Here is a 21,913-nt window from a genome sequence, read left to right as displayed (position 1 = left end):
ATGCACAAGAAAAGAAGCTAAATATGGGAGTAGGTCGGAGAAAAAGAAATGTAAAGACGGGGAAGTTGGAGTGGATTCATAGCTGGTAGTATTTGGGTAGCGCGACAACACAAAGAATGAGGAATGACAGGACCACTTTTAAGTGGCATTTCTCCTTTTCAACTAAAATTCTGTTAAGCTACCTCATGCCACCCGATCCTTGGCCTATGCCCCTTAGTAAAAACAGGAATTTCCATCATCACCATCAGGTGAGTTGGGACATGTGTTGTTAGAACAAGTTCATCTTTTATTGATCGCCAAACACCTTAATACTCCTAGGACTGGCGAAAGCAAAGTTAAGAAGACCATATTAGATTCAGGAACACATGCTTGCCTTTGTGAGTTGTCGGAACAGCACACGGCGGCCCGTCACACCTTCTTTCTTGCCCTCATGTCGTGGCACTACCAAAACAGGGAGGGAACTATACGCACAATTGCTATCTTGCTGTTACTGTACGTCTCTTATGTTTGCCGCACTCCACATTTAAAACAGCACTTTGGGCTGGTGTAATGTAACACTTCTTTTCGCTCAATTTTATTTTTTCTATCATTTACCATGCACAACCAGGCAGATCGTGGTCCACTGACAAAAAGCGAAAAGTAAACGCATTGGAAGTAAAATTATCACTACGGCATCCCGGCCCCAGTCTCATTCCTAACATGCCGATTCCTTTAACGTACGCTGGAGCTGACATTGCGAAGCCTTACATTTTTGGTGAGCTGTGAATCCAAGCTGCCGAGCTCAATGGGGGTGCGTGACATCATGTCAGAGGCAGTAAGTCTGTTTGAGGAGGAAATTGCATCTTGTCTTTCCTGGTACAAATCAAGCATCATTCAGAAATTGGCATCGCTGTGTGTGTTGTTCTCAATGCAAAGCCCTTTGAGCATAGGGTACGGCTCAGGAAGTGTTCGGTGCACGTTGACTAGGGCATGGAGGTGTCGGCACTAGAAGCAGGAGGCTGTGGTTGATGCTTTCATCTAGATTTCTTGTTTCCCCAATGCAAGTAGCTGGACAGTCGGCACATGTGATACTGTAAATGGTGCCTTGAGCAGTCTCTCTTAGAATACGGTCCTTCGTTCATGGGGAGAGGCTATCAAAGTGTTTGTCGGTTTGTGGGCGACGTTTAGGCCTCTCTAATATATCCAGCTGGTCACCTCACTGGTGCCCTTAACGTAGAGGGCACCATTTCTAACTCATTTCTAAGGAAGGTGGGCAAGTAAGGGGTTGTAGTTTCTGTAGTTTAGCTTTCTTCTTTTATTTGATGACTTTCTGAATGAAGTCACTAGACTAGCCATTCCTTCCGAGTTCGCAAAGAACTGTTTTTCTTTCTGTCGGATTCCAATGTGCAACAACTTCCATCTCTAAATAAAGTATTTACAACAGACATCTCGTGGCTTGCTGGATGGTTCAAGTTGAAGTGTAGGTAGCAGCCTGTATGGGTTGGTTTATGGCAGACGCATTCTAGAGAGCCGCTAGTTCGGTTTACTTGTATATCGAGGAATGGGAGGGACCCTTCTCTTTCTCACCCATATGTGAATTGCACGTCGGGCTCTACGAAGTTTGGGTAGTTGAGAAGGTTCTTGATGTGATTATCATTCTTGGGGTACTTCACACACTATCTGGTAGCTGACTATCTAACTGTTTATTTATTTATTTAGTTATTTAACATTCCTATTGCAGACATACGTTCAAGCTGGAGAGGGTTACAACATGAATACATGCAACAAAAAGTAAGCATAGAAAAATCCACATCACAAATAGTAGTAACAATACATCGACAAAACATACCATCATGCGGGTGCTGCAACCAATTGGAATTTCCAGGTAATGCATTTCAGTCACTAATTGTTCTCAGGAAAAGTGAATATTTAAAAGAGTTTGTTCATGGCAAATATTGGTTTAATACAGCTTCTGTGTTTGTGGCGGGAAATTCTAGATGTGTCTTTGGTCATATAGTTGTACTGTTGTACTCTATGCTTTGGGAAGAAATGTCCGCAAGAAAAATTTTGTCTGGCAGTTTCTCTTCTGTCTGTTAGTGTTTGCTGTTTTCAGCATGCCAGTTGGAGAATCACGTCATTTATAGCGTTTATAAAGAAAGCAAGCAGCTAATCTTTGAATATTTTTTTCTACTCATTGAATACCCACAGCTGTGTGCGGGCCCCCAACGACACTGGAATATTCAAGTAAAGGTGTAATGTATGTTTTATAAGCAATTAATTGTAATGAACATGTGGAGTCTCCTAAATTAAATTTTAGAAATCCTAGCTTTTTACGGGCTGCAGAGGTTATGTTGTCAATGTGAGGCATCCAGGACATCACACCATTCTGCCAATATATTCAAAGTAGCTTCCAGAAAAAGCCGATTCGAGACTGACCAAATGGTACTAAATATAATACAATCATCTGCAAACAATTTGACATACACAGGTAATACCATAATTTTAGCTATATCAGTAATGTAAATATTTAATAGCACTGGACCTAGCCCCGATCCCCGAGATATACCTCGAGTAATCCCTAAAGACCGAGAGCGTGATTTATGTCCACGTACTGCCTACGGCCAGTCAGATATGAAATTACCCATCTAATGATATGTAGAGGTATTCCGAGACTTTTAATTTTGGTTATTAGCTTCGAATGCAAGACTGTCGAATGCCTGGAATAATCTAGGAAAATAGCGTCAATCTGACTGCCCCTGTCAGGTACTGAAGCAAACTCGTGGACTGCGTCTATTAACTGTGTTGTAGAGTATCCCAGCGCAAAACCATGCCGGGTAGCAGTGAGTATCTTGTTTCATTCTAAGAAATCGTTAAGGTAGCCAACTATGATGTGTTCCAACATGTATTATAATAGATTGTAACACACATTCCAACACAAATTAGTGCAAAAAAGACAACTCGCACATTGACAATTTTCCCTGTGAAGGATCCAAGACCAATTAGGCCCAACAATTAATTCTTCTTTGAAGCCAGCTTGGGTAACTGTGCATATGTGGCACACTTCAATGACAAAAAAGATCCTTTAATATTCCTCTATTGCTCGGCAGAGTCGAACCATGGCCTCCGAGATCCACCGCAGTGCACGCGTTTCGAAAACACGTGCGGGGGTAAATCTCGGAGGCCATGGGCGAACCCGCAAACTTTGCAGCACCGCAGCTAGATGGCGCAGCATGTGCAGTGGGAAGCGCGAGAGCACCCTGGCTGCATACATGTGGCAGCACTGGCAGTATGGTGTACCACCGTATTGCCTCACTGCAAATCGCATTACATCGACATTCATCGCGAGATAGGTTATATTGAAATTTTGATTTGTAATGTCTTTGTAATGCGGAAGCAGTTGTCCATATACCTGAGAAAAACTTTTGGCCTAATGTCACATGTACCGAGAGTCTTTCCCTCAATATTTCTGCACAGGGTAAGTTGGCCATCGTCGCAAAATTTGATGGCCCCCGTGGGTGGTTCTCTTCTCTGCCTGCACTGCTCGCCTCTTAAAGAAAAGCAAGCACATACCTCGAGAAGCAGAATTCCAGGAGCGCATAGATCTACTCTAAGGGGGGTTGTTTCGTTGAGAACGTCGTCACATTCCGGGGCGTTTCGAGCAGCAGTCACGGCCAACCTTATGGCCACTTTAGTACACGGGGAGATTGCACCAAAGGAGACGAGGCATTCGTTGCCTTCAAGACGTGCCTTTGATGCCAGCATGATGAAGTCCTCAGAAATGCTCACGTGGGCCGTGGTCTATCTGGTGAGTGGTAGTAGTATGATTGTGTGTTGTTGTGTGATCACATTGGAAAGCATAAGTCCACAATCAGGCGTAGGGGAAATTCCGAGTTTATGGATTTTCTGTAGGCCGTAGAACACTAGTGCCGATCCGTTTCTGCATATCAGCTGTAGGTAAATGCTTGAAAGATTTGGGTGGCTGTGGGATATTTCGGCCAGCGTCTTGCTCAACACTGACTATGTTCTTGTGGTGGGGTCCTTCTTTAGGTTTTCGTATTCTTGGCTGTTCAGTAAAATCAACACCTTCTCCTCATAGTCCTACGTGTTGAAAACAACGGTGGCGTTGCCTTTGTCCACCGGTAGAATTACCATACCTGTGCCCTTCTGCAAGTTTTTGGTTGCTTTCATATCGTCGAAAGACCGGTTTCCTTCACTTTTACAGTTGCGAGTGGAGCTGATGATGAAGCTGATTTACAAAGGAATGACTCGGTGCCAGCGGTAGTTTCCAGCACAATAACAGTTTAATCAAGTCGGTTGCCCAGCAACTGACCAATATAAACAACACTGCACATTCCACATAAAGTTGGGGTTATTGCGTATTTTACAAATGGCCTGCAGGCATCTCAGCAGAAGGTGAATATAGAACATCACAACATTTACGCATTTTGTGCAAATGTAACAATTGAGGCACCGTTTACGATAACAAGTCACGACCCAACGGGAAGCTGGTAGGTACAGGTCTCCAAGACATTAATGATCTTGAAGCACCACCGACGAACACGACGGTAGATGCCAGGTCGCGGAGCACACCTATGAAATTAGCAACAGCAGGCACATGCGTACGAAGCATACCCTTGTCTGAGCATTGTGTGCCAGGCTATTCTGTTAAGCTCTGCCTAGCCCGTGCAGCTTTATCCCCTTCCAACGCAAACGAAAATGCACACATGTGCACACAATGGTTATGTGGAGGTCGTTGTGAAAGCAACCACAGCCACATTTATTATACACTGCGAATGCGAAGGTGCACGAAGCAGAAAAAAAACTGCAGCTAGCCCAGGCGATGATCGAGTATCCACTCACGATAGCTATGTGGAGGTCGTCGTGAAAGCAACCACGGCCACACTTATTATACACTGCGAATGCGAAGGTGCGCAAAGCAGAGAAAAACTGCAGCTAGCCCAGGCGATGATCGAGTATCCACTCACGATAGCCGCTCGCATGGCTGTGCTCTCCTTTGTCGGCAGCACGGTTGATGACAATGCAACTGGTTACACTGAGCAGACGCAAATGATCAATGAGCTGATAAACAGCAAGGGCTACGTTGGGTTCAATGCAATAGCTTAGCAGACGACGCTCAGTCACTAAGATGCTCTGCACATGTGCCTACCCTCTCTACTTTTGCAGGTGCGCACCATGACACGGCACTGACCGACAAGCTAGTCAACACTCCCGTGGGGGTACTGAAATGTTGGAGAGCTATACAGACTCTTCAAGTGGTGTCTTTTTTCAGCACGTAATCAATGTTAACCACACCACGGCAGGTAGGTATGCTATTCAGCTCGCCATCGACTGATCAAATCTCAAGTCCATTACTACATGGTCAACGTGGGGTGCGTACGACTTGACACGCTCAACGTGCGTGCACGTAACATTCCAGTTGCGACTTGAATGGCACTGCCTCATGAGATCCGCCATGGTGGCGCACACCTGATGGACACGCTCTTCCAAGTGCTCGGATCCTTTTGCGCCAGGCTTCGACTCCACATTTTCGTGGACGTGCATCCAGCAGCTCTTGCGCTCTGGGTTGAGTGCCCTGCAGGCCGCCGGCCAACCCAAGGCAGACGACGGGATGAGGCCTAAGTTGACTCGATCCGCCACACCTTCGGGGCAGACCTGTGGCAGAAGAAAGGGGCACTGCCCATGTCTACAGCTGCTTGTCAATAGCAGAATCTTGATATAATGAGCTATCAGATGTATAATAAATCTAAAATGCTACAACAAATATCGGATATAACGAGGTTATTTTTGCATCGTTCGCGACTTCGTTATAACAAGGTTACCGTCAGTACGGATGTACAGTCAAAGCTCATGATAACGAGGCCACATCCGGCATAAAAATATCTTCTATATCCGATATTCATTATAAGCATAGCTTCGTTAGAAGTTAATATCAGCGGAAAATGTTTCAGATTTATTTTGCTATATCTGATAACTCATTATATCTATGTTCTCTTACTACAGAGCTCTGACTCTATCAGTACTCATCAGTACTGACAGCTTGCCAATACAGTACGACTTGTACCACCGAACCGTCGCTTGTGTTCTAATAGCTCGCCTCTGCATTGTTCATAACTTGTGACATCAAACAGCTTAGGTAATAAACACTGCTTGCATGCCTGACATACAGTTAGTATACACCAGCGCACAGTTACTGTTATAGACAGATTTCGATAAAGTGAAAATGCGTGATAAGACGGTGTTTCTCATCATAAGATAGACGAAAGCTGACATCGCCGTCAACTGTTCATTCACTTGCACTTGTCAAATACGTGACAGAATAAATAGTAAACTGTAGTAAAAAAATATGGTCTCCAATCCACACTGTCAAGGTGGTTGGGTGGCAAAGCTGTAAACAACTATAGAACTATTACACATTGCAACGTATGTTGAAATTATTCACGTGGCGGCACTTTACCTAATTATTAGCCTAAGACATTTCGACGGCCTGCAACTTGTCTTGTGCCACTACTTCGCGCACCTACAAAGCATGGACCAGAGAGAAGAGAAATTCGCTGCGTCTCGTATGCACGCTGCTCTTCAGGAGTCCTCACTCTACGTGGCCTTCCCATAGCACTGTCACAACACAAATCAGTTGCCAAGCAGGTTCTTCTTTTACGTACGAAAATGTAGTTATGTCAATCTCTGCTTCATACGCTACAGTCAAGCTGCCATCGCTGCGGAAGCTTGCACAACAGTAATCTCTATCGGGAAACGTACACGGGGAGCGCCACGTGCTTCACATTGCATGTAGACGCAGGAGCACCTTATCACCAATTATGTGGTTTGGATGCTTGTTTTGAGCTTGTTCTTTATTGAAACATATGCAGTTTTGTATGTTGTATGTGTGATTCCAGAGTGTATGCACCGTTCACTTTCCTGAGCGCTTGTAGCCTTTGCTTTATGGGGGTATGAGCCATTGCATTTGGGGGTGTAAGCCATAGATGATGATAGTTTTCTGTCAACGTTATGCCGCAAGGAAATCATGGGATCCTAGTCACAAACAGTTTTGCTGTAAAAGCATATCATAATGACGTTCCTTCGAAAAACTGCACCCAGTACGACTGTCCTTTACATACATTACCTTTGTTCTCCCAGAGGCATGGATAATGTGACAGCACGGTTGGTAGTGAGGCACCTCAGCATAAGAAGAGCTTTTGACTATCTCTCTGCATTTTGAACACGAACTGAGTGAAGGTTTTATCAAAGATCAGACAACGTCCACAACGAGCACAAGGTAAGATTGACAGATGCCTGGAGAATTCCAGTTGAATTAAGATTTTATGTACCTGTGTTCTCTTACTCTTGCTATTGCAAATGGTCTACCTTATTCCCAAATGTAAAATGCACCTGCAAACAAGGTTACTTGGCAAACTGATAACCATGCCACGCATGACCAGTAAGGTGCAGGCAACAATGACTGAATGCCTTATAATGTCCCAACTGACTTAGAAGGCTTGTGTTTATGAGGCTTCTACCAGTGGCGACAAGGAACTTTCGGGTCACGCACGGCAAAACCAATGGCCCCGATTTGCCTGCAACCAGCAATGCACTGTAGCATCGCAGATGACTCTACAAAGCATCATATTCGCATGAAGTGTGGACAACTGAGAGAGGAAGTCAAGATTGCTCAACATTATGGCTGCCCATACAAATTGATATGCAGCAATTAGCTTCGTCGTACTGCAGCCAGTAATGATAAGTAATGAGTTGAACCTTCTGCATGTTCAAATTTTCAGAAATAATTTTGTGAACTGTTGTTTTGCACATGGTAAGGTCTTCAGCAATTAATCTGATACTCAAACGACAGTCGGAGTGAAGTGATTTTTTACTTTGGCCACATTTTCAGCCAAACCACTCATTGAAGGGCGCCCAGATCATTCCATGTCTTCAATGGTCTCCCGTCCGTTCTCGAACTCACTGACCCACCAGAACACCTGAGCCCTCGACAGGGCGTCGTCTTTGTAAGTCTCCTTAACGAAGGCAAACATCTCAGAAGCGGTTTTGCCCAGGTGAGAGCAAAATTTAATTGTGTACCGCTGCTGCCATGACAAGAACTCGAAAATAGATTTTGTGCCACTTCAGATCCTCACTGCATCAGAGCTCAGATGCAGCTGCCGCCCAGTGCATTACGCAGCTTAGAAACCCCATCACAAACCCCACCTTCGGGGAGCATGCTACTGGCAACTGCAACGCCGGGCAACGAGTAGTCACATTACTTTACGGACAAACCCTGTATACTGAGGTTTGTCCGTGTAGACTCTTTATTCCAGCTTAGCTGTTTAAGCTATATGTATGATCTACTGGTGCTTGGTGTGCATCAGCACACATTCCAACCTCCGAGGTGCAGTTGCACGGTGGTCAGCTCCTAGCCATACACAGCTGGTGCCAGCTCACCTCTCTGCAGTCACCAGCATGGACGGTGCATCGGTCTTGCACTCCATTCAGCTGCAGGTTCCTTCGCAATGCATCTAGGGCATCAGGGTTCCACTCGCAGGCATGCACATGGGCTGCTCCGGCATGCAGAAGGTACGGCAAGGTGAAGTAGCCAATGCCTGTGTTGGCCAGCAAGAAAGACAACTAAATCGATGCTTGGGACAGAAACATTGTCAGAAAAAAAGAAAATTATCCTCAGCAGCACAAGAGCCAAAAGCCAATGCAAGTTTAATGCTGGCCCTGGCTCCATGATACAAGCACGGGCCGTGATACCATATCTGCACAACACGAGACTGCACTCACGACTTCGAGCACGCAGCAGTGTCGTTCCACCAATACCCTTGTCATCATCATCCTCTGTCTCTTTTTCATTCCCCCCCCTTCCCCAGCACAGAAGTAGCAGGTTTGAGCACACAAGCTCAGGCCGACCTCTCGGCCTTTACATAAACACAATACCCTTTCTCATCATTGGTCCACACTGGTGTCAGGTTGGGCCACACTGGTGCAACAATGAGCCCACATCCCACTACTTGAGCTACTACTTGGGACGAGATCTGAAATCTTAACACCGGTACACACAGTGAGCTATGAGGGATGCCGTAGTGAACGACTTCGAATTAGTCATTTGACCTACTGACACCCTTCATGTGCAGCTCAGCAATGCGAGCCCCTTTGAATTCTGCCTCTATTGGGACATGGTAACCAACACCAGGGCTCAAACCTGTGACCAAAGGCTCAGCAGCACACCAACCGAGCCGCCGTGGAAGGCATCAGAGAGAGACTATGGATGGAATATAGTGTCGCACAAACATTTGCTGCAGATAAATACGATGCCAGAGCAACACGGCCACAAAGGTGCTCATTTAAACAGCGTGCAAGTACCCGAATATTTTCTGACTTGTGGCAAAGCTGACAGCAAATGTGATTTTACTTTATTATATTCACTGTGACGGCACTAATTAGTCATCACACATTTGCCGAATGGCAAAGTTACATTGATTAAAAGTCTGTGTATTGCTATCGAACAGTACTTAAAACTTACAGCGGACTTTATTACGATAATCATATAGGTAATATAACTGTGAACATAAACAGTGTTTTTTTATTGATGTCCAATGCATGTTATAAATCGCTGCATGCTGCATAACATGATGGCAGCTTTAAACAAACGCTTCTATAGCATATCACAATTGCAAAACTAATGTTATTTACAAGTTGCAGTTGAGTGAATGAATGCAGCCTTATTTGGGTTTTTCATCTTGATAAAAATTAAGCTTCACTGAACAGTGGAGGCTTCTCAGACATTAAAACCACTTCTGGATAGCCACTTTTAATTACCATTTGAGAACTAGAGAACCAAACAATGGTAACATTATTGTAGCAAGTTTTCAGCGTGACAACATTACTGCAGTGAGATGAAAGTGCAGCGCCTACCATCTGCTCAGATGCCAAGTGGTGCTCACCGCAAGCCACGAACGAAGAAAAATAAAGATATGCATGTGGGCGTAATCTCGGTTATCGGTTCTGCTACCTATATATGTGTCAGTTGCCTTTTCTTTCGAGCTCTATGATAGCAAACAAGAGTAACTGCAGTTTAAAAGGCTCAGCAACAGACCTGCAAAGAGGTCAACGATGACCTCGCTTCGGCAGTCCATGTTGGAGACCCGGAGCTTCTCTGTGATATTTCCCGCACTGAACATGCATTTGGTCACGTCAAAAGTGTACCTGCAATAGTGCAAAACAATAAATATGCATGTGTCTGTAAGCACGCATACCGAGAATACTGATATTCGACGGGTTTGGCACACCAAGATCCCCCAACCGACTATTGGCTGCATATGGACGTCAGACTCTAGAGCTTTGCAAGACGCGTAGCGCCACCTGCCGTTGCGAAGAGGCAGTAATTGAGTAGTGCGAAGCCAGACTCCCTTGCTATGTTGCCTATGCAGCTAGCGACTGCGAAACAACGATTTAACTAGATTTTGGTCCATATTGCGAGTGTTTTGCGCATTTAACACCCAGACAGAGAGCTATGAATTTCTACACTAGTCGGACGCACCGCCGAACTGCCATAAGGCGCTTGCTGGCTCACTCTTCAGACTGATGGCGGAAATGACGGCAACCGCGATAGCTCCGTGCGCTACGAAGAAATGGCGAAATCGACGCTACGGTTGTGTTGTAAACTGCCATGAACGTGAAGGACGGAATAATGACGTTCAGTTTTACCGATTTCCATCGCGATCGTATGAAGGGGGAAAGGCGAGAGCGCTGGATACGGGCCGTTCAACCTGTTGGTAATCGGATTACTTGCATTCCCCACAACACAGTGGCTCGCATGAGAAAGTGCAACAGTTTTGTTCTTCTGTAATTATGTTGCGTAGCCCTGACGGAGGACTGTGGTAACCAAGCGAAAACTCAAGAATCTGCAGCCGCCACTCCGTTGGTAACAGAACCATCCTGCTTACGTGCCGTCGATATCTCCACCTTTTAACATACGTCCGCCTCCGCTTGACTCAACAAGTGGAACAGAGAGATTTGACAGGTCACCTTAACCAAACATTTTGGTTCGTTTATGAATTCAAAATCCTGCTCTAGAGTATCGTTGTATCGCGAGCTCATTTCTACTATCGGTATTTTGTATGTCCTGCGCCGATACAACAAGCATGCTTCGCAATTAGCTGAGCCTGCTCGACTGCGTTTTTCAAATGTGAGCAATAAAGTTGCTGTAGGAGCACTGGATGAGTAATTGCAAAGTAACGCACGTGTGTAATGTCGCATTTATTTACATTTATTTGTGCACACTTGTTGCTCGAAGCGTCTGCGAAAAGTTCAGATTAAGGTACTGAGCGATGCTGTAGCTCCTGCGAGAAAGAAAGATGCAGCGCATAGGCACTGTAGGAAGCTTACTTTCATTATGACTGCAGGCTGTTTGCTGCCTTGGAAAACGTTTTCTGTTTGCTGCCCTGGAAAAGGCTATGAAAGGATTTACTCTCTGTAAATAATTGCAAGATAAAACATTACGATAGAATACATAAATATATAGGAGACACTTAAGTCTTGTGTTCAGGACATATTCAATATGAACCAATTTGAAATGCTTAGATTTTTATGCTGATATGCCTATAAACAAACCTGATGCTCTCTGTACTTGCGAGTTGCAGCACGCCGAAATAACACTTGAGACTTTATTTTATATTGCACACATACTTCGCCCTGCTGAGCTTCCTTTCCGAAGCGTGGATGGGCGGAAGAAGCTTTCCAGGTCCTTGATTTTTAGGAAACCGTGCCTCAACACAAACAAAAGAGAAGGGTCCATTGTGGCCTATGCACCTTTGCTTGCGGACAGCTCTCCTTGCACTACTCAGTTAGCGCCAAGGCTGCGATGGGGGCGCTGGTGACGGGTTTTACCGCAGCGCCGCCTGGGCAGAGTCTGAGGTCTATACTCAGCATAAAGAGACTACTGTTATGATAACCCAGATGGGAAATTACACTTTCAGCATTGCAAACAGGACGTCACATAAGCGGTTGTCTACGCACACTATCTCTCATACAGCACGTATCAAACACACATTTGAAGGATGACAACACAATGCACCAAATCTGGCATGCACAAGCTTCGAAGCGAAGCGCAAGAATGTAGAGGCCAGCGGCACGTACTTGATCTTGTTGTCGACGTGCACGACCCAGCCATCCAATCCGCGCACCAACTCTACCCGGGGTGTCCGGTGTCCGTCGTCTGTGATCCTGCCTGACAGTGCTAGCCTCTTGCAACGAAGGGCATCGCATACGACGTCCCATAGCCTTTCCCCTACAAGCCAAATGTGCCGCAATTACACGCAGAACGCCTTAGACAGCATCGTGTGCGGCACAGTGCAGCAGCGCGTCGGACGTACACTGCGTCTTGTGTCATGCAAGATCGCTTTGTCAAGTGCCTGTATATAAAGGGGTGAGACACTGCAAGTTACAAGTGCTCTCTGTTGGGACAACGAGTACTGAGCCACTGCAGCATGCATTGTAAGCCATGTACCCGTATGAAAAGCTCGTATTGTATACCACTCTCACACGTCCACTTTCAATCGCGATCGAGCCCAATCCGGATCGAAATACTCCGCCGCGACTGGCTCCCTTCAGCAGCTCGCGCAAAGGACCCGATCGCAGCCGACAAATTCGATCCCCAATCGAGCACGATGGCGATCGAAAGTGTGCCGTGACACCAGTAGGAACACTTACGGACAGGGTCCCAACGGCGATCGCCAAAAGCATCCCGTTTAAGGATCACCAAGTCCCCGTGTCTCTGCCATCGCTTCGGCACTTTCTCGAGCAGCTCCTGTACATCATCGTCGGAGTAGCTGGTCGCCTTCAAAACGTGCTCAACGCCGCTTCGCAGTCGCTCGGGCTCGCTCTCTGTTCGGCCCATCGTCAAAACGCTTTTGCCGTATTCAACGCTGCAACACGAACGTGCCGAGCAAACCTCCACGGTTACGACGTCTTCGAGTCGTATTAGTGCACGCATTCAGCCTAATTGTACCATCAGACACTGTCGGGCAGAAACCGAAACCGCGCTATAAACTCTTGCCATGCCTTTGCCTTGAACAAGTAAACAGTAAAACCACAGCAGTAAACAAACTCCACGCGTGGCGCCTCGCGATGGCGATGCGGCCGAGCCATACTAGGGAGTCGCGCGTTGTCAAAATAAGCAACTGAAACCGCAAATTAATAGGAACGCGTTTTCAAGCAGTATTTTAGGGCTAGCATTTACGCCTTTCAGAAGCTACGATATGATTTGCTTGCACCAGCAAGAAATGCAGCCTTCAAAAATTGTAGGCGGGCCAAAATTGTATGCTCTCATGCTGGCCGTAACGAACCGCAGGATACCCGTTTACGTTTTGCTAAAACTCAAGCAAGTTTAGGGCATTTTAAATGCTGTAGCATTGTGGTAGTATTCTGTACACTCTTAAGCAAAGTTACACCCTTTTGCCACACTACACTCTAAGAACAGTTTACACCCTTTGGCGTGCCCCTTCTGCCACACAACGATAATCATCATCTCCCTTGATTGGTTTCCTTTCTTTAACGCTGCGAGCCCGGTACTTTCCAGTAAAAAACGGCGTGCGCGTTATCAGCATGATAGCATTCCCGACAGGAAAGTAGCAGGCGCGGCGTTTTCAACAAAGGAAACGCATCAAGGCAGATGACGATTATCGTTGTGTGGCAGAAGGGGCACGTACGCCAAAGGGCGTAAACTGTTCTTAGCGTGTACGATAATCGTCGTCTGTCTTGTCCGCATTTCCTTTCTTTAACGCGGCGAGCCCAGTACTTCCCAGTAACGAACGGCATGCGCGTTATCAGTGTGACGCAGCATTCTCGACAGGAAAGTAGCGAGCGCCGAGTTTTCAAGAAAGGAAACGCAAGCAAGGCAGATGGCGATTATCGTTGCGGAACAAATATACACTCCAAAGGGTGCAAACTGTTTTTAGAGTGTACACTCTTAGGCAAAGTTACACCCTTTGGAGTGCCCCTTCTGCCACACAACGATAATCGTTATCTGCCTTGATGCGCTTCCTTTCTTGAAAACGTCGCGCCCGCTACTTTCCTGTCGGGAATGCTATCATGCTGATAACATGCGTGTCGTTCGTTACTGGAAAGTACCGGGCTCGCAGCGTTAAAGAAAGGAAACGCATCAAGGCAGATGACGATTATCGTTGTGTGGCAGAAGGGGCACTCCAAGGGGTGTAACTTTGCCTAAGAGTGTGGCAAAAGGGTGTAATTTTGCTTACACTCTTAGAAAAAATTACACCCTTTGGGGCGTATCTTGTCCCACAACAATAATCGTAATCTGTCTGGCCCGCGTTTCCTTTCTTTAACGCTGCGAGCCTGGTACTTCCCAGTCACGAACGGCATGCGCGTTATCAGTGTGACGCAGCTTCTCGGCAGGAAAGTAGCGAACGCCGAGCTTTCAAGAAAGGAAACGCAAGCAAGGCAGATGACGATTATTGTTGTGGGACAAATATACACCCCAAAGGGTGCAACCGTTTTAAGAGTGTAAGAGTGTACGGAATACTACCACAATAATCCCCAAAGAGTGTAAACTTTTCTAAGGGTGCGCCCTTAGACAAATTTACACCCTTTGGGGCGTATCTTGTCCCACAACGATAATCGTGATCCGTGTTGCCCGCGTTTCCTTTCTTTAATGCTGCGAGCCCGGCACTTTCTAGTCACGAACGGCATGCGCGTTCTCAGTGTGGCGCAGCATTCTCGACAGGAAAGTAGCGAGCGCCGAGTTTTCAGGAAAGGAAACGCAAGCAAGGCAGATGATGATTATCGTTGTGTCGCTCGAAAAAACGCTTTGCGCTCACCGCTGCACTGTTCCTGCTCAAATATTGCAGAAAGATCGCATTTTGGAGTCTACGTCGTTCAGTATAACAATTGGCATAGTTCATTACCTGCTTTTTTACAAAAAAGTGCAAATTTTCTTGTTTCGAGCTGCTGCCGCAACGGCGCAAGCATAGGCAACGTTTATTGTATGAACGCTGGGCATAAACTCCTCTCACGGCCTGCCAGCAGCTACAGAAAGCAGCATTTCAGGGAGGGCAGTCGCGTGTTCCAACACACGGCAGCCGTTTTGAAGGCGCTTAAGCTACGTAAAAAAAAAAAAAACTTAGGGAAATGCAGATCCAACCCACATGTTGGAATGTGAGAATCGCAGCTTTCGTGAAGCCGGTCAAATAAGTAGTAGACGAATCCTGCAGACAGTGCAACAGTAAACTGCGCTTTAGTTGGCGAAACACCGACGAAGCAGATATGCGCCAAACCCCAAACCGTAGGAAAGTAACCATAGAGAGGCTTGATTTAATAAAGGAATTGTGATCTTAATGACGTATGCTTCTTTCAATGAAGATATATTTGCTCATCATTTGTTTGCTCACTGAGTAATTCCGCAGAAAGCAAGGCGAGCACCATAAACACCTGAAACACCTGAAAGGTGGCAGTGTTGTCCTCCGTGAGAGCTATTCGTCAAGACAGCAACATAGCAGCCACGGCCAGGAAAGTCCGTGAGATTTCGCAAGGAAAGCTTAGCCTTAAAAAACGAGACGCAGTTTTTTTCAGCAATTTAACCCAGGGAAGGACACACGTCGAACAGAAGAAAAAAGCGACAAATCGACTCTTCCGCGTACAGATCGGGATTTCAGGGGCCCGCACAAGTTTCCGGGATCAAGCTTCCACCACCTCCAAAATATTCTCGCGACCTTGGTGCGGTATAGGGCGCAGTCAATTGACCGAGATAGGGGAGAGCGAGGCGGTGCGGACGGGGGCTGCGCAGGCAGGTAGACACGGTGTACAGGGCAGCTGCGCAGGTAGACCTCCACCAAGAGAGGTATTTACCTGTGGGACAAATAGGGAACTCGTCCCCCTCGGTGAAGTAGGGGGGGAGTATGCTATTTGACCCTCTCTCTTGCTTTCGTACGCTTCAATCTCCCCCTCTCCCGCGGAAGGAGTTTTGCAGGTAGGTACTTGGTACGTTCGTGCTTGTCAGCTAAACAGAGATGATGTTCGTCCGGACGCTGTCGAATTCCACCAAGTTGAAGTTTTGATCCAATCAAAGCGGCGCTCTCCGTGAGCCAATCAGAAATGACAAGATGGCGAACTTGACGATATGGCAGCGGGGCTGGATTTGACAACGTCCGCGATAGTACTCGAGGACGCGTCTAGCCACTGGCACCGCCAATAAGGGCAAACTAGAAGCTAGAACATCACTGGTTTGTAAATCTGGCACGAGCACAGACATACACGGTATACAAGCAGACGAATAGCAACGTCAGACAAGGACAGACTTATTTTCCTTGTCTCGATTTCACCAAACGACCCGCGGGTTTCAGCGCGAGAAGAAGAATTGTATTTCGGGCAAAGGGGGGCGGTCAAGGTGGGCGGATGCGGACGAGGCGGCTCTGCGGCCTCGACCGGCGGCGAGAACAGACGTGGCTCCTTTCTCGGAGAAGTGCGGCAGCGCGGGACGACGGACGCCCTCCGCCGACGACCTCGCTCGACGCGTGGTCCGCCATCAACCACGGGTCGGCGGGCGAGGCGGTCCCCACTACTCGGTGAGGCAGCTGCCGCCACCCTCGCTGGTCAGGTCGTCGGCAAGCAGCTTGGCGGCGGCCCGGGCATCCTCCGTCAGCCCTTCGCCGCGTTCTCGCCGCAGAACCGACTCGTCGGCCACCCGCTCCTTGTCCGCCTCGCCGGCGCACTCCAGCGTCAGGCGCATCATGAGCACCTCCGGGTTCAGCGCCAGCTCGTCCTGCGTCGCGGCGAACGCTCGGTCAACCCGAGTGGTATACCGTGCGTACCACCAGCTAACGCTAGTCAAGCTGGTCGGCGAAAAAATGTATTTTAAGTAACACGTCGTGGAAGGTACAATTATAAGGCCTACGGTGTTCAGCCGTTAGAGGTCCGACGTCCAGACACCGTAGGTGTTCAAATCGTATACATAGTATGCACGTGACGTCACATCCTCTGCTGTCGTCTGCTTCCGCCATCTTGTGGAACCTTATCAAGAGGCGCGCGCATAGGCCTATAGGCACGGAGGAAGGAAACTAAGGAGAGGCCCTACCTCCTCCGCGCGCTAGGAGAAAAGTGTGGCGGAAATGACGTAGTAGGTTCTCATTTTTTGCTGCTTTTTTATTTTTTTGTTGTTGTATGGCCACGCCTTTTGGGCCACAATGGCGGCGTTGTTATGGTTTTGAGCGCTCACACGTGTTGCTCTGGTAGGTTTCGGGCCGTGGCAAAGGCGCTGAGTGGGCGGGTTTGCGTTAGTCACCGTGTCTTGTTGCGCTGTGTTACCTGCACCCTGCTCTGCCAGATGTTGCGCGAGCGCGCGCGACACCACGCGCAGCGCGGCGTGGTTTCGCGAAAGATGTAAACAAGAGAGGAGGGTGGCCCAAAAGGCGGAGCATCGCCATGAGCAACGCCAAATTCCGGCTTCACTTTTGCTTCACAAAGAGTGACGTCAGGGCCTCTCCTTAGTTTCCTTCCTCCGTGCCTATAGGTTACCCAACATGGCGCCGCCGTGAACTGGAAGTCGCAGAGTATCCTTGAATGACGTACGTGCATACTATGTCGTTATTTTAATCTCTTTATTTATTTATTTTTTGAGTGGCACAGGCGGGGTAGAGTTAGCTGGGTCACCGTATACGCGTCCGACTATAGCAAAGTTCGAATATGGATGTAAATATATCGCTGGTATAGAAACGAATTTTCACGCCGGAGCCTCAGGGCCGTTACGTCAGTATGACGTCACATATGGCACTGTATCGGCCGTGTGGTTCACTAAAAGTTGTTGATTCCTAAGCTCTTTTACAATGCAATATAATTCATTATTACCGATAAAAATAATCTAGGGCCGAAGAGATGGCATTGAAATCCATGAGGTCACGGCTAGCCGGTGGGCGAATTTCAAGGCGCCGTCTCCACCCATGTTTATTTATTTATTTATTTATTTATTTATTTATTTATTTATTTATTATACCTCAAAGGTCCCTGAACAGGATATTGCATGAGAGAAAAAAGAGCGTGTCAGGTTAGGTAATCTAACTTGAAAGATTGTCTTCGATGGCAGCTTTGAAACGAGAAATGTCAGGGATGAGGGCGGTGTCAGAAAGAACGGTATTCCATTCATGGGCTATATGTAGAAAAAAAAAGAACGCTCATACTTAGTGGAATGGGCGCGTGCCAGATACACAGCATTAGGATGCGTGTGACGGGAGAAACGATGTTTATCTTTCTTGCGTCTTAATTTTCTGGCTTGTCAAGCGTGTTCTTGCGGTAAGAGTGGCCTTTTTCGGTACTGGTGTAAGGGTAGTTTGCTGATACACGTCAAATGACTTTTCTCTTTAAGTATAGACTTCGTGCAAGCGATCCTGCCAGCGACATGTGACAAGCGACAACACGATGGAGATGGATGACGCGTCCACTCGTCGATGGTAGAATGTATAAGCGCGACTGTACGAGGACGTAGGAAGAAACAGATACATGGACACAGCGCTTCACTTTCAACATCCACTCGTCGCCTACAAATCGAACCCCACGCGATCGACAACTTTGAGCGACGTCTCCCCAGTGTTGCCGGTATGAGGGCAGCAAATACGCGCAGGGAAAGCGGCGTGTCGCATGCCTTAATAGTTTAGGTTCATTTGTTTTACTGTGCAGAGCAGCGCAGAATTTTTATGAAGGTCTTGCAGTACCTTTTTTTTCCCTCCTTGCACGTATCAAAATGAGGTCGTTTGCTCGTTCCGTGCGACAACCGGTAGTATGTTACTGATGTAGTACATCGTGTTTAGGGTGGGGGGCTTCGCGCTGTTGGCTAGTCGCTCATAGCACTTCCGGGCGATGAGCGACGAATTCTAAATTTCCAAAATCGAGCGACAAGAACGGGTGATCCGTTCGTGCGATAGCCTGTTTCGTCGCTCGAAGCCGTCGCTCGTCGCTGTCGCGCACAAAATCGCTCACGCGGGACTTGGGGTTTAAAGGGACACTAAAGCGAAACAATAAATCAGTTTAGACTAATGAAGCATTGTTTGAGAACCCTGCAGGTAGTCATTTCAGAAAAATGGTTTGATTATTAGATGATAAAATAAAGGTCCAAGTATCAGTATTTGAATTTCGCGCCGAAACCCCAGCGCCGGTACGTCAGCGTGACGTCAGGGATTCCAAAGTATGTTCTCGCATTTGGGCCGCGTTGGCTGAATAAAGGTTCCCGAAACTTGCCATGTTTAAGATTTGGTTCCTTTAGAACACAATGTAGTTAATCTTTACCGCTATATATAATTAGTAGGCCCTAGAAGATGCCATCAAAATCCATGAGGTCACAGCCCCCAGGTGCGGGAACTTAAGTAGGCGTCGCCACCCCTATTTCGTTCTTGCGCTTTTTCTGGCTTACCAAACGTCTTATCGTTGTAAGCGTGGTGTTTTTGGGGTTGTAGAACGGTAATTTACTGATGCAGAAGAAATCATTTTTCACTTTAGTGTCCCTTTGAGGTCCCTGTAAGAGTAACTGACGCGGGCTTCTCCGCGCAAAGACCCTTATTGCGGAAAAGCCAGCTTTAAAGAATGAAGTAGGTGCACACGCATAGATAAGTGTCTAGGCAGGTTTCGTGCCACGCACAGACTGTCAACTGGAATACATTGGATCCCATCCGTACCCTGTGTCGCCCAATTTCCCTTTTTTAAGCAGGAGGCGCGCAATAGTGTGGGCAAATTTCTGGGAAATTCCGAAAAACAAAGTAGCACTTACGCGGTGTGTCATTACTGTTGAGAGCGTCTTTTCTGTATTTACCTAAACAACTCGTTAGTATAACGTCAATTATAGGCACATTTATTCATTCAATGGCCCAAGTGTAGGTTGGAAAGTCGCGTTCACTCGATGCACTTGTTTGACTGAAGTTCAGACTAGACTTTCAACGAACTACCAACATATTTGACTTGAAAAGCTCGCAACAAACTCTGCAAGAGTCACTGAAGAGCAATATTAACCGAGGTACGCTGTATGCGCAAATCACGCTTCCGCAATAGCGAAACGGTCGCCCGTACTGCGAAGGGAGGCTTGGCAGGGAGGGGAGGGTAAAAATACAGGAGGTGGCTGCGGACGCGACTAGTTTTCGCTCATCCGAAATACCACTTGCTTAACACTAGGTGGCAGATCAAACGCTCGACATAATAGTGCATCTAGCCTACATCTAGCTTAGTGTTAAGCTATAGTATTACGATAACTAGAAGCTTCATTTTGAAAACGATGAAAGCCGGCGTCCTCGAGAATGGACACACGAGGGTGCTTCACACGCTGTTCTTCAGAACATCGGGAAAATTCCGCCACATTGGTGGCTGGAGCAAATCAGAGAGGCCGTAGAAGCAGCAGCAGCAGCGTGAGCCAATCAGAAGTGGCACGATGGCGAAATCAACGGTATGCCAGAGTTCGGCGATGTCTAGAACAGCATATCATCCCAAGTCTCGTTCAGGAGAGTATAGGGCACGACAAGTGTTTTCGAAGACACACACGTCCGAGCTGTACGAAGGTCACCGTATACATTGGAGGCACAACGCACCTTGTGCTGCGGCGGCGCCGGCTCGTGAGAGGAGAGGCTGGTCTGCGAGGCAGCGCTGGGAGGCCGCGAGCTCTCGCCGTGCTCGTCGGGCGGCGTGGCCGACACGGCGCAGTCGGTGCGCGAAGGCCGGGGCGTCGGCGCGCGGCCCACGATGGGCTTGAGCTTGAGCGGGTCCACCTCCGGGTCCAGGTCGGTGGCGATCACGCGACGCTTGCCGTCGTCGAACGACACCGACCGGCACTGGCGGCCCGGGTGGGGCTCGTGCACGGCCATCGGGCCCTGCGTGCGACGTTCGTTGCGCGCCCCGAAGTTCTGGCAGCCGTGTACGTATACGTTACGCGAGCTGTACGCGTGCTTAGAAGAAGGCGATGTTTAACCACATGCGGCGTTTCTCTCACGCGCCGCACCGGCGCGTCGCGTCGTCTCTCAGCACCGTCACATCATCTCCGTTAGCCGGTCACTTCACGTTACCTCTTTCCTTGTGAGCAGAAATGTAATTCGTTACGCTAAACTGCTGCTTATCAGTTTTGAAGTAGACAATGTTAACCCCTTGAAGCGTTTCCTCACGCGCTGCACCGGCGCGTCACGTCTCTAAGCACCACCACATCATCTCCGGTAGCCGGTGACTTCACGTTACCTCTCTCTTTGTAAGCGCAAATATAATTCATTGCACTAATTGTAAGCTGCTGCTTATCAGTTTTGAACTAGACAATGTTAACCACATGAAGCGTACGTTCATTTAGCTGTCGACCTGGCGCTTCACGTCTCAGCATCGCCACACCACTGGCTGGTTGGATCTTCGGTAGTGGGTATCTTCGCGTTACCTCCTTCCGACTACAAATGTACCTACGAAACGCTAAACTGCTACTCAGCGATCGTCAGTCAACAGCCCGACAACGCGTAGGTCAACGTGACAGCAGACGACGCGACTCGGCCGCGGCGCGTTAAATACGCTCCATGGAGGCCGGCATGCTCCACGCGCGGCCCGTCACGACATCGCGCGTCTCTTCCCTGCGATACTATAATGGGACGCGGCTTAATTGGCTGCCTCGTGTGGGAGGTGCCCTCCTGCGTGGCGCGATTGGCAGCTGCTTGGAGCAGCGATTCTGCCGACGGCGCAACGTATACCGCGCCGCGTAGCGTCTCCCGTTGGACTCACGTCCAGCCGTGTGTCGACGAAGTGGGCTGTGTGCGGGGCGGGTAGCGGTTCTCTCCGGCGGTCCGTGGAACGCTCGGAGCTGCTGCCGATGGCCATCGGCCTCCCCGTGGGCCGGGCTGTGGGCCGCCGCCCAAACCGGCACCGCTGGTGACACGAGGTACCTGGCTCGCGCTCGTCCCGGCGACGA

General features: G+C 48.0%; 2 protein-coding genes across 2 annotated transcripts; both read right to left on the bottom strand.

The window, feature by feature from the left end:
* Nucleotides 1-4,261: 4,261 nt before the first annotated feature.
* On the bottom strand, nt 4,262-13,064 carry LOC126517487 (tRNA wybutosine-synthesizing protein 2 homolog). Its single transcript, XM_050167216.3, has 5 exons — nt 12,703-13,064; nt 12,130-12,280; nt 10,088-10,197; nt 8,434-8,591; nt 4,262-5,652 (listed from the first exon to the last, which is right to left on the bottom strand). The coding sequence occupies exons 1-5, from the start codon at nt 12,983-12,985 to the stop codon at nt 5,314-5,316; spliced, it is 1,041 nt and encodes a 346-aa protein (XP_050023173.1). The 5' UTR covers nt 12,986-13,064; the 3' UTR covers nt 4,262-5,313.
* A 3,279-nt stretch (nt 13,065-16,343) lies between these two features.
* LOC126517489 (uncharacterized) lies at nt 16,344-21,913 on the bottom strand. The gene is made up of 3 exons (XM_050167219.3): nt 21,727-21,913; nt 20,568-20,846; nt 16,344-16,768 (listed from the first exon to the last, which is right to left on the bottom strand). The coding sequence occupies exons 1-3, from the start codon at nt 21,820-21,822 to the stop codon at nt 16,565-16,567; spliced, it is 579 nt and encodes a 192-aa protein (XP_050023176.1). The 5' UTR covers nt 21,823-21,913; the 3' UTR covers nt 16,344-16,564.

This window comes from Dermacentor andersoni, chromosome 11, assembly GCF_023375885.2.
Source record: "Dermacentor andersoni chromosome 11, qqDerAnde1_hic_scaffold, whole genome shotgun sequence".
Taxonomy (NCBI): domain Eukaryota; kingdom Metazoa; phylum Arthropoda; class Arachnida; order Ixodida; family Ixodidae; genus Dermacentor; species Dermacentor andersoni.
The sequence above is the reverse complement of the archived record's forward strand: the minus strand, read 5'-3'. Positions and strand labels throughout refer to the sequence as shown.